Genomic DNA, 13,356 nt, shown 5'->3' with positions numbered 1-13,356 from the left:
CATTTATTGCAGAGCATTGTGAGAAATGCTGCTGTGTTTGAATCCAGCTGCTCATTTCGTAAGTTATAGAAACCAGGGAGCAGTCATCTTATTAATCTATTTAATATGAATTTGCATTGGTGATAAATTGCCAGGAACAAAGAATTGTATAATGGCTTGGTATTCCAGTTGTAGTTGATGGAATGCACAGTAAGACTTCTTTCAAAATTCACTTACACCACTCTGCATGTCAGATTGACAAGTCTCTGTTGATCCATCATGGGTCAACAAATTGACAAGTGTCTTTTGCATTATTGCAAGACATAGTAACCTGGATCATAATAAATTTCATCGATAACAACATCTCTGTTTCAGACTGGTGACTTATTTTCTCCTTTGTCTTGTATGACAGCTTGTACAATTTTGTAGATTTTTTTTCTTTATGTGCGTTGGAAATTGCATAACACATTTCGTTTTAGATGTGTGTGCTGGGAGTGAATGAACTGGTGACACTGGTACAGCTGTTGGAAATTCTACTCATTACTGATTACATATTGTTTTACACAGTTCTGTACTATTTCAACAGTAATACTAATAATGTCGAAGTTTTACAAACTTGTGACATTCAATATATTAATTTATTTTATTGGGAGATCAGTTCAAGAACAAATTTGAGTTGAATGTCATTGTGGTAAACTTTATTAAAACTTCGGTATTGCGTATACTGAAAAGTCATGCAACCATGCTTTTATATAAAAGGTAATCCATTTTCAAAATGGATGATTCTAAAATGAATGATTCTAAAAATGACTTTGTTTTGATGTTTTTGCAGTGGAAGATTCCCTGAACAAGAGTATGCATCTGAACTTCGTCAGATACAAGCGAGCAAGTGGGCTTTCAGGAGTGTAGCCGAAGGCATTGAGCATTTCAAGTCAGGAAGGCATTCTGAGGCATTTCAGTGTTTGAACAAAGCATTGAACATCGATCCTCGGAATGTTGAAGGATTGGTGGCACGTGGAGCATTGTAAGAACCATGAAATTTTTTCCACCCTCATCATTACTGCTGTAACTCCATTACAGTCATTCTCCTTAGCATTTTCAACCTATGTTACTGAATAATAAATTATTTTGAAAGTATTATTTACATTTTAATAAATGTAGTTAAAATATATTGAAAAGGAAATGGCAACAAAATTATGGCTGCTAAAGTGTGAAAATAGTCTTGTGCAAATCTGGAACATCTAAAGAGCAGGATACTTCATATTTATGCTTTAGAAAGTGAATTGAAAGGTGATATTTATTGCAAAAACCATAGATGTTGTAATTTTATACAGTGGAAAATCCAGGATGGAATGTAACAATATTGTGAAAAGGAAAGTTGCTACCCACCATATAGCGGAGATGCTGAGTCGCGGATAGACACAACAAAAAGACTGTCACAAATAATAGCTTTCGGCCAGTAAGGTCTTCGTCAGAATTATACGGCAAACACAAATATACGCACTCGACGAGATGCAACTCGCACACACGTGTCTCACGATATTTTAAAAATTTGCAAGAGGAGGAGAAAAATCTTTAAACCATGGTTTCATCAGTTGAGTAGTAGGCCCATATTGTCATCCAAAATAACTGCTTGTTTTCCAATGGTCCATTCACACTGTTATTGAGAAGATACAGATGAAAATGCAACATTAGCATTAGCACACTGTATAAGCCAATGCTATCCCCAGTCATAGCTTTAATCGGTTACATTCTTGCGTAAGCGCGCGCGCGCGCGCGCACACACACACACACACACACACACACACACACACACACACAAAAGAGAGAGAGACTTTCCAAAACCATTTTTCCTGTATTTCCTAAGTAGTAGCACATACTTTGTCACTTGTTACTTATTTGATGTCTCTCATTAAGTGTATTTAAAGTATATGCAGAGCTGTTGATCGTTTACACATAGTAGTGTGTGATTACTAATAATTAATCTGTGCTTTCATCCTCTTACAGATACGCAAATAGTGGCAGTTTCCAAAAAGCCATAGAAGATTTTGAAACAGCTCTAAAACTGAACCCCAACCACCAGAATGCTCGTAAATATGCTGGAGAAACATTGGTTGCTCTGGGGAGAAGGTGAGAACTACTGTTGTGTACATCTGTAACTATTAGGATTAGTTATAGAGGTAAACATATTTTAAGAGAATACAGTTTTAAAGGTTGTATTGTGAAATAGTAAATGTGCAAATTGAAGCAGAACAGTGGGGATAATGGGTGTGGACACTGAATTGTGTTTTAGCTATTGAAAATACTGAACTTTGCAATTATTTTGTAGCATTTGAACAGATAAGTGTTCTGTTTCATTTTATAGAGGAGATTTGCAGTGTAAGTGAGGTAAGAGTGTATTTATGAATGTGATAATTAATTCTTCATGCAGAAAGCTGTTTCACAGGACATTTATGATCAGGTTTCCATTTTTTTAATTCAATTTTTTGTGATCAACGTAGTATAATTTTAGTTACATTATTCAGAAGAAGATAACTGTAATGCCATATTGATAAAACTAAGTGGAGCATATAGTGAGGCACACTTCATTGTTGGTATTGCAGAGTTTAATGATTTGGTGATACAGTTGATTTAGTTCATTAGGCAAGTCTTTGATGACATTATCAGTGAAGTTCCCTGTAAGAAATTACAAGACTCACAAGAAGGCAGTCACTGAAGTCTTAATGCTACAATGCAATGATAATTTTATTTGTGATGTTGCTATTTATTCTTTCCCATAATTTCAGTTATGAAGATGAAAACAAATTTGACGAAGCCCTGAAAGCATACCAGAACTGCTTATCTCTCATACCATTTCACGAAGAAGCTCAAAATTCTATTGAATATTTGAAAAACAAGATTCTGAACAGCTCTAAATTATCGGATTCAGAAGTTACCATACCAGGCTTAAATTCTTCAAAATCTGCTGAAGTGAAAGAAACATTGAAGCAGTTACTGAAAAGCAATGAAGAGGAGGAGAAAAAGGAGAAAGAAAAATCGAAGTCCAAGAAGAAGAAAGAGAGGAAGTGAGTCATTATTTTCTTGTCTATAATGGAACCGATAGTAACAGAATAATTTTTTGGATAAAGTTCATTGCATTATTGTAAATTTTAACTGCTGGCCAAGTTCAGTTGTAACATACTTGGCGTCTAATACAGTAATTACAGTTACTGTTGTTTACATCGTAAGTAACCAGGAACATAGTAGCATGTAGTTTCTTTCATTGATGAAATACTCCAGCTTAAAGATGTAATCAAATTCTGCTTCTAGGTCTAGGAAACGGCGCCACCGTTCTAGTTCATCAAGTAGTACTTCCAGTTCAGCAAGTTCTCGGAGTTCGTCTTCTTCTTCTTCATCGTCTTCAGATTCAAGCTCAGCTTCATCGAGATCTGGATCCCATTCGCGTTCACGCTCACCTTCCAGGTCCCGAAAATCTTCAAAAAAGCACAGGAAAAGGTTTGTATGTACATTTGTAATTTGCATGAGAAACTTTGTGAGTAATAAATAACTAAATTATTATGTTGATTACAGTTCCAAAAAGAAAGAAGACAAGAGAGAGAAATCACTTTCACCGTTAAGCAAAAGAATGGCTCTCATGGATCCTAACAGTGAAGTTGAAGGTACGTTTTCAAGTCAAACATTTTGTTCTGGAGTGAAAAAAACATATCATTTTGATAAATTTCTGATCTTCAGCATGAAGTCTATTAGTAAAGTTACGTAATTTTTTCAGGTCTTGGAGGTTTACTTGCGCAGAGGGTATCTCATTACAATCCACCTGCTGTTCCGTTTTCTTTTACTCGTAAGTATTTGTGTGTGTGTGTGTGTGTGTGTGTGTGTGTGTGTGTGTGTGTGTGTGTGTGTGTGCGTGCGTGTGCGCGCGCGCGTTCGTGTGTGAAAGAGAGAGTCAGTCACACTTACACATACCTTTTTTTAATCTGTAGGTTCATGTAAACGAAATTTTGTCATTGTGATATCTTTCAAGCAATTTCTTTCAGATTATTGCAGAATTCAAATGGCTGGAAGCCCAATACAGTTAATGTCTGTCATTGACCACTGGAGTGTTGTCACATGGACTGCCACTTACAGGCAACACATGGCATATCACTTTATAAGTGCTGTTATGGGCCCTACATACGTTTAGTATTTATTGACAATAGTAGTTCGTCTTGTCGAAGTTAACCTCACACAATCAATAATATTGTCAATTGGCAATGCGAGTTTACAAGGTTAAGATGGGTCAGGCACCCAAAAGAAAGCGTGTGCCACAGTTACTTTACCTGTAGCTGGTAAACATTTAAAAAGAGGAAGCAAGTCCGAGAATGGCTGAAAAAAGAAGTGATTGTTGGTATGTTGATTTACTGGCTAAAATCGTATTAGAAACGAAAGATGTCATAAACAGTTTTCCTATGAGTCTTACATCTTAAGACAATTATTATTTTGATACAGTGAAAAATAGAGTAGGAATGGTGAGGCAGCACTGTCAATGAGAGATTTCATGTAACTGAGATTTCTGAAGACTGTTAGGCCTTTTAAATTCTTGAAGTTTAATGTTGTAATATCAGCAAACACAATTACAAAAATGTTACTGAAACCCATGAAGGAATTATATCTGTCCTGCAGTGATTTATTCTGGTAATTAACTTACATTTTTATATATAAAATGGGTCAAGGCTGACAGTTATTTTGCATTCTTTGTATATACAAGGTGCTATCCAAAATTTTCGGGATTGATGCTGCCATCTGTTAAAAACCTTTGGAGCAGTGGTCACTATCACCCTCGAAGTAGTTCCCATCCGCATGTACACACCGGTCCCAGCACTTCTGCCACTGGTCAAACTTTTTCTGGAAGTCCTATTCTTTGAGGGTGTTTATCATGGCCAGTGATGCTTCTTGAAGCCTCTCTAGAATATCGAACCGATGGCATGTCAACTTGTTTCAGTTTTGGGAATAGCGCGAAGTCGCAAGGTGCCAAATCTGGTGAGTATGGTTTTTTTTTTTTTTTTTGCCAAAAACGTCCTGGTGAGTAAGGACATGTGACAGGATGCGTTGTTGTGATGCAGCAGCCAGTTTCCTGGACGCCAAGGTTCGGGCCATCGGCGCCGCACGTTCTCATGGAGCCGTTGTAAAACGTCACAGTAGTACATGGAATTCACTGTTTGGTTGGGTGGGACAAATTCTTTGTGCACCGTTCCCTTGGTATCAAAGAAAATGATGATCATGCTCTTTACGTTGCTCTTCACCAGACTTTCTTTTTTGTGTCTTGGAGAACTAGTCAAACACATGGGTACAGCTCATGCTCTGTCCCCCAAACACTTGTTGAATCATTGCAAGGGTCTCCACAGCACTTTTCCCGAGATTCGCACAGAATTTGGCACACACGCACAGTTCTGTTTGTGGATCCATCGTAAAATTGCCACACACCAAACAGAGTATTATGAAAATCACTGTGGACACGCAACACGTCCTCCCAACTGAATGCCACTCCGCACACTGACTCATCAGATATGCAGCTCTCACCACCTAGCGGTGCAAAGATCTACTACTCATACTTTCCAGATGGCAGCACCAGCCCTGAAAATTTTGGGTTCCACCTTGTATATGGCGAGGCCTGCTAATTTCCAAATTAATAAAGTAAGTGTACTACTGTATAGTCCTATTGAAACTGTTTTGTATTAAGACTGCTTGAATTGAATCTTAGACATGTTACACTCAAAGACAACTAAAAACCAAACCATCAGTGCTTGACTTCATTATTATTATTTTGTCTTGAGGTGTGATGGGTTTTTTCGGGTCTTGAGGTTTGAGGAGAAAGCGAGATGCTCTTTGGCTAGCTGAATTGGTTACATAACCACAGCCTTGTCATGTGCAATGTATCCAAGAAAACTGAGGTCAACAACTTGGTGGCAAAACCATTGATCGTGCTTGCATTGTTCATGGCGATTAAAGTTAGCCTGTATGAGCAAACTCCAAAAAGAAATGAGCACTAAATGCAAACTGTTTCTCATTCTGATTGGGTTGGTGAAACTATACTCAAATAGAAAGTAATGTCCCCCGCCCCTCTCTCTCTCTCCCTCCCTCCCTCCCTCCCCCTCCCCCTCTCCCTCTCCCTCTCTCCCCCCCTCCCCCTCCCTCTCCATGTTTTCACTGACTGCTAGCTGCAATCAGCTGCATTATCTGAAAGATGGTAGATACCAGTCACTACAGAGTCACTGGAACTTTCTGAAGTGCATGAGCAGCTGCTGGAAGCAGTAAGTAGTTCTGTAACAGGATCTGACTTTCATTATTCCACACTTCATCAGTTACTCTCTTTGTATACATCACAACCAACCTCTTGTCCAGTTTGGTGATTTTTTTTCCATGTCCTGAAGAGTCATTTCCTCACTTTGCTCACAGTAAACTCTTTTTCTTCGTGAGCAACATACCCTTTCCATTGCCCCCAAATCAGTTCAGTTGCTTATAAGTGGCAGTGATAAGATGGTAGTCTTATGACACTACGTCCATATTTGGAAGTTACCTCAACGTTAAAGTGTTGGAAATTGTGTCTTATAAAGGAAAAAGAGTTCTAATGATCCTACTCTTTTCAGTGTGTCATTCACAGTAACTTTGAGTTCTCATAACGAATGAACAATGTCGTCTTTTCGAGAGGACAATGTTGAAGTCTTACCCTGAATGGTATTGAGCATTGTCGAGAATAATTACTGATAGATTTTCTGAACTTGGTAACAACATGTATTTGAGCCAGTTTGAAAATGTTTCATTTCCTCCTGTTGTTCTGATGGTTACTTCAATCTGAAAAGCAGTTGCCAGCCACGAATAAAGTCCTGGTAGATACTGGCATACCAAAGAATACTATACCGTATTTGCCAGTGATGAGTACCTTACCTTCTACTTCTGTTGTCACTCCAACCTTAATGTAACAGTAACCTGTGCTCACTTGTGTTTCATCATTTCAGACAATTTCATACAGAAATCTGCATAACCATGCATCAACATTTTATGGCCTGAAATATTTTTGTATTTAGAATCATATTCTGCAGACCCATTTGCAAAGTTTATTTGCTGCCTTCAAGATGTTCAGCCTCGTGAAATGTCGTTCAAGCTTACCTGATGTAGGCAGGCATCTGCTTTGACACTGAATTGCTTCTTGTGTGCGAGGATCAATATTCGCAATTATGTGTTTCTCAATACTTCTCTTCTTGCCTGGCATGTGAAGACGAGGGTTCTGCTTCACTTCTTTCCTTCTCATTCTTTCCTTTACCAATACAAAGTATGGTCGATTCACTAACCTTAAAGTGTGGCTGCTTTTCGTGTGGCTATGTTTGAAACAGGTAGGAGAGGTCCCCATTTTCTGCCTGCCTCTCAAAGTATTTCTGAACATAGCACACAAATTGTTACGATTGTCCTTCAACTGCTTTTCGTTACATGGCTTTCTTTTCTGGTGTGTTTGCACTTTTGAATCCTGCGTCTGCCCCTTTTCTTTCATATGCATGACAACCACAACAAAAACAATATGTTGGCAGCTGTGTGTTGAGTGCTCCGATTGGAGGAAGGCAGCTTCATTGTGTGAAGTGTCAACTACCAAGTAATTTTAACCAGATTTTATTATTAAACCTTGCACGTCTCTTCTGCCATTGCTAAACAGTCCACTCATACCTGGACTTTCAGTAACCTAGTAGTATAGACGTACTACTTTCTAGGACCAAGTTTTGATGCAAACTAAGCAAACGTGGCTAGAGTGCAGACACTATATCATGGTAGAACTAAGGTGTCTGAGGGGAGGTCAGCAGAGTGAGGAATTCTGCCCCCACAGGGCTGGCAGCCTGTACCAGTATTCTGTGCTGCTGCAAAAGCAGAACTGTCCTGATGGGTATAGGGATTGTCAGCATCTGCTGTTTGTGTCATACACTCTTTCTGTCAAAGATAGGGATTAGTCCCTTCAGTTTGCTCAAAATATGTGAAGAAAAATTAATAACACACAACACAGGGCAAAGTGGAGCATGCAAGGCATTCCTTAACAGCTGCAGTACAGTTGTTTGCCAAGGTTGCCTGTGTCATAAACATGGTGGTCAGGTCCGGCATCTACTCTCGACCACATTATTATTGCACTAGGCCATTGCTGAAAACAAGGGGTGATGTTTATAGTAAATAAATACAGGTGGACCAATCCTTTCAGGTCAGTTTTGCATAAACTGTCAATCACAATTATGTGCTGCTCACAATAAACCAGCCAAAGCTCCCTCTCAACCAAGGTACAGTAATATTGTGGTACCAGTATGTTATGCAAACATAGTTCAAAACATGCCCCACCTAAAACTGCCATTTTAAGTGTCTGCATGATACTTCATTCATGCCAGCTTAACAGGTGTCTCACAAGTTCCTCTCAGCCGCTGCCTTTCTATGAACCTCCTATACGCTTCCTGATGGAGGTGGAGGTACCTCCCTTACAGATTTGACAGCATACAACTCATTAGTTAAGCTTCCTGATGGAGGTGGAGGTACCTCCCTTACAGATTTGACAGCATACAACTCATTAGTTAAGTATGCTGTCCTTGAACTTAACATCACTTTAATCTCTTACTCGAAGCCCACCTCTCCCCACCTGCCTACCTTAGAAGCACGCTGGGTCTGGTTGGCGTACTTCAGTATAAAGTTACCCCTTTAACTAAATTGAGGATTTCTGCATGCGTTTGTAGCATCGTCCTGATGCATTCAGATGATAGCCAGTTACTTTCGTCATGGTTGTCTTCTTCAGTCTGAAAAAAAACTAGCCATTAACTACACTTAACAAAGGGTACTAGGAAAGTTTTGCAATACATTGCAACAATAAGTTGCAGTAGGCTGATTATTGCTGTATTCTGAGAGTACTTTGTACTTGCATTCTAGCCGCTGTGCTGTCTGTGGGCATAGTCGTTCACTAGCGAAGTTAGTTCGAAGTGCTTGCTGTGACATTGTGGTCACGAAATGAGATTCGGGCAGTGTTATGTTACAACTTTGCATGTAGTTTAAACATACACAGATGCTTTGAAGAAATGACTTTTGCACTCTGTGATGTGTGTCCTCATTGTACAGCTATATTGAGGTGGTGCAGAGAATCCCAAAGATTTCACTCTGGATGATGCTGAGTGGAACAGGAAGGCCACAATCATCAGTCATGGAGGAAAAATGTTGATGCTGTGAGGAAAATGCTAGACTAAGACAAGGTGAATGACCTGTAAGCATATAAAGGATATCTTAGGGCTAAATGCACTAGCGGTTCTTTCAACTCTGTATGATCATTTTAAAGTAAAGAAACTTCGCTGTTTCTGTGTGCCACATAGATTGACAGAACAGCAGCCGTCGTGTGACTTGGTGCTGGGAGATGTTAGAGAAGTTTTCTAAGTGACAGTCTCAGTATACGATAGGTGATGAAACTTGGGTGTGCTATTATGACATGCTAAGACACAAAACAAAGTTTGGGTCTTTGAAGAAGACAACACACCCACAGCTGTCAGAAAATTCTGACAAGTAAGGAAGAAAATGATAGTTGCCCCCCCTCCCCCCACCCCAAAAAAAATTGAGTAGAATTGTGGAGCATGTTGTTATGGATGCGGAAGACAGTCACAGCTAAGTAATACACTGAGCAATGCCTACCCAAAGTTATCCAATCTTTGAAGAACCTGCAATCAAAGTCAAGAATGGTCACTAGGTTCCTCCATCAGGACCGCTCACTATCCCAAAGCATGCACTGAATATGTCTTGGGTACAGAACTGAAACTTCTTGAGCACCCTCTAGCCTTTGCTCCTTGTGGCTTTGCACTGTTGCCGCATGTGAAAACAAAGCTGAAAGGAGTGCAGTTTACAAATGATGATAACCACCCAAGGGCTCGGAACAAGTGTGCCTCACTCCCTACAGAAACTTTGGAGAACTGGTTTAGGGGTTGGTTTCGGAGGATGGTGAGATGTATTCAGTGTGGTGGAAATTACTTTAAAAAAAAAATTAAGTAAAGAAATCTGTATTGCAATACTTTCCCCAGAACATTTGTACTGATCGAATAATAATGCTGTTCTTCATCCAGTTAAGTAATTATTGAATAATGTACCAAACACAGAGAAGGTAGCTAACATGTTTTTTTTTCCTGAATAACAGCTCAAATATTGTTATGCAGTCTTAGTAAAAACACAGTTTGCAATTTGAATGTTACATGAATGAATGGACACTGTTGGAGTTGATTAGATTGTATACAGTTAAAGATAATGTGACTGACGACAGGTTACTGTTCTGAAGGAAGCTCTGCATTGAGGTTCCAGGTGCTTGGTGCTACTTACTTTCTCAAAATGTGTATTGTGCTTTGTTTAGTCAATTTAAGAATTTAGTTTTTAGATGTTGTAGCTATTCATTGTTAATTGCCGTAAAAACTCACTATTGTCACTTCATGTTTCACAATTGTGAGCAACATATTTTCTGAAGAAACAATTTATTTTCCAGGTATTGTCAGATATTGAGGTAGTTGCTTGTAAATTTTGCTCATAAGCATGATGGAAGTGCATTTCTTGTGAACATATTTATGAAAACCTTTAAATCTAAGTGCGTAAGCTCTTCGATTATACACTTGTCTCTGACATCAAAATTTTTATTATGTAACTTCTCATGACACACTTGGGTTACACCATGAGATGTGTCATAAGACAGTAGTGTAAGACAGAATGGAGAAGCGTATACTACAGTAAAGTGGTAGCAGCAGCAGCAAACATCGTATATCAAATTAAAGAAAATTAACACTTTAAAAGGTGCTAGGAGGATATTTATTGGAATTACTAAGGATCAATGAAAATTAACACTCTAAAAGGTGCTAGGAGGATATTTATTGGAATTACTAAGGATCAATGCGATATACAACCCAGTGGCCAGTATAGCTTGTAATACCTGAAACTGTCATAACTTTTACATTATAAATTAGCCAAGCCCAGGGGTGGCCAATGTGCGGGCTGCGTGCGCCCCTAAGATAGTATGAATGCAACCCAAGAAGTGAACAGATCACACTCCAAGATAAAAAGAAAGAAAGAAAGAACCTTGCAATTGCAAGCACTTCGAATTGAAAGTCAAACAGCTTTCGCAAAACCGTTCTAACTCCTTGACTTTAACCATGCGAGAAGTTAACCTATGGGGCTATTTGAAGATGAGTGTACTATAGCGGATGAGAATCATTACAACAGTCAACAGATCAAATTCAAAATGAAATTTCCAGAATTCCTGCAGCAATTATGAAAGATGTGTTCAAAAACTTGGTGAAATGCCTTGAGTATTGCGTAGCTGCGAATGGATGTTATTTGTCTGACATATATCATAAGTAAACCGAATAAATGTTGTATCTTATGTAAAATGTTCAGCTTTGTTTTGCAATTAGTTTGAATGTTGTTCAAATTTGAAATTGTTGGAACATTGTGAAACTCCCTGTATATTAGTTGTTTACTAATTTTGTTACAATGTGGTCCAGGTAAGATGAAATGTTGGTCACCCATGCTTTAGATACTACAAGCATCATCGATTGCTAGGCTGCATGTGGCAGTGGTCCTTTGTAATTCCAAAAAATATCCTTGTTCTCCTACCACCATCTTTTAGGTGCATTAACTTCTGTAATTTGTGTACTAAGCAACAGTGCCATTAATTAGTATTTAAAATAAATGTGTCGTGTCTCAAGGTGGTCACATACTACATTCGAATTCGAACATTTTGAAATGTAACAGTTATGCCCTTCCATTTCAAAAGTACTGTGCATGTGCGACTGTTATGGTGGCATGATCAAGTTGAAATTAATGTAATTTGTGAGTGAGACTTTGGGTGTGATGGTCATATACATGTTTGCAAGGTTGTGTGGCTGTGTTGTGGGTAATTCAATTTTAAAATGAAAGCTGAAGCCATGTCAGTTCGGATTACATGTAGTGACCAGCATTCGTACATCTGAATTGGATACCTACATGGAAAGAACCCAACGGAAATTTACAGTGCTTTGAGAGTGGTGTGTGGGAATAGTGCCATTGATTGTAGCACAATATACTGTGGTCTGCTTCTTTCCATGGAGGTCGGGTTATCACTGAGGACAACCCAACAAGTGTAAGGCCATTATCTGCAACAGACTACAGCTCTTAGATTATTTCGAGTGACGATCGACAAAAACATGGGAGGAAGTTGCATATGAGGCCAGATTGTTTTGTCACTTCAGTTAACAGAATCGTAAATCAAAAGTTAAAGGTGAGTAAAGTTTTCACCAGATGGGTTCCACATGATGTAGGTGATAAGCAGAAAGCAGGTCGCGATTGCACTTGAAACCTGGATACGAGATTTTGAGCCAGAGATGAAGTCAGTCATCATAATGGAAAAGTTCAGTCTCCACACCTAAAAAAATTCCTCCACCAACAATCAAAGGTGAAACTCATTATGATATTTGTGTATGACATGAATGGTGTTATATCTACAAACAGAATGCCCAAGCGAACTAAAAAGTTTTTCTGCAAAATGTTTTGCGAGTGAAAATTCGTCAAAGAAGGCCTTACGTGATTGCAGCTGGTGTCCTCATTTAGCGTGATAATGCAAGACTGCATAATGCCCTACCAGTGAAAGGAACCTCGACAAATGTGGATGGGAAATACTTCCCTGCCCACCATATAGTCCCGATATGAGCCCACCAGCCTTTGATTTGTTTCCCTATTTGAAGAAGGAACAACTCTGTGGAAAATGTTTGGGTACAACTGATGATGATGATGATGTTGATGATGAAGCGACCCGCGTAATTAGATAGCTTGACAATGAGAGTGCCCTATCCAGAATACAGAAGTTGCCAAAATGTTGAGAAGCTGTCATAAGCAGAAATGGATGTTATATTGAAGGCCTGTAAAGGTATTTTGTAAAATAAATTACTTTTGTCAGTTCTGAGATGACACATGTTGCATATGCTAGATGTCATAGGCAATATGATAATGTCACTAATGCCACTTATTGGTAAAAATTGTTTACTTTGTAACGTTTTGTATTGCCATATCCAGTTTTGGGCATTGACATTGTAATTGAATAAGTAGGAGTGACAAAAATACTGGGTATGCCTTGAAGAAGTTAAATTGGATTTAATGTAATATATGCTTCTTAATTCGTAATACTGTCTCGCCACAAATCTGGTGACAGGATAATGCAAACACGGCATGAGGAGTCAGGTAAAAAAATTTCGGTGGACAAAACATGTATAATCATTAATGACAACATGGTCACAGATCCCGTGGAAGGCTGCTAGTCTAAAATGATGAAACATATTGTCACGAAAAATGTGAGATACATTTAAAAATATCACAGTGCAGTAACAACTACGA

General features: G+C 38.7%; 1 protein-coding gene across 4 annotated transcripts in view; it reads left to right on the top strand.

Moving 5' to 3' along the window:
- LOC124776296 (tetratricopeptide repeat protein 14 homolog) overlaps nucleotides 1-13,356 on the top strand; it is an 86,876-nt gene that overhangs the window by 59,526 nt on the left and 13,994 nt on the right. For all 4 annotated transcript variants that reach the window (XM_047251212.1, XM_047251211.1, XM_047251213.1 and 1 more), the window contains 6 exons: nucleotides 812-1,003; nucleotides 1,987-2,109; nucleotides 2,766-3,044; nucleotides 3,289-3,474; nucleotides 3,550-3,638; nucleotides 3,749-3,817. In XM_047251212.1, the coding sequence (XP_047107168.1) occupies nucleotides 812-1,003; nucleotides 1,987-2,109; nucleotides 2,766-3,044; nucleotides 3,289-3,474; nucleotides 3,550-3,638; nucleotides 3,749-3,817 (938 nt within the window). The remainder of the gene's footprint in view (nucleotides 1-811; nucleotides 1,004-1,986; nucleotides 2,110-2,765; nucleotides 3,045-3,288; nucleotides 3,475-3,549; nucleotides 3,639-3,748; nucleotides 3,818-13,356) is intronic.

Source organism: Schistocerca piceifrons, chromosome 2, assembly GCF_021461385.2.
Source record: "Schistocerca piceifrons isolate TAMUIC-IGC-003096 chromosome 2, iqSchPice1.1, whole genome shotgun sequence".
In the NCBI taxonomy this organism is placed as follows: Eukaryota; Metazoa; Arthropoda; class Insecta; order Orthoptera; family Acrididae; genus Schistocerca; species Schistocerca piceifrons.
This window is presented reverse-complemented; position numbering and strand designations above follow the sequence as displayed.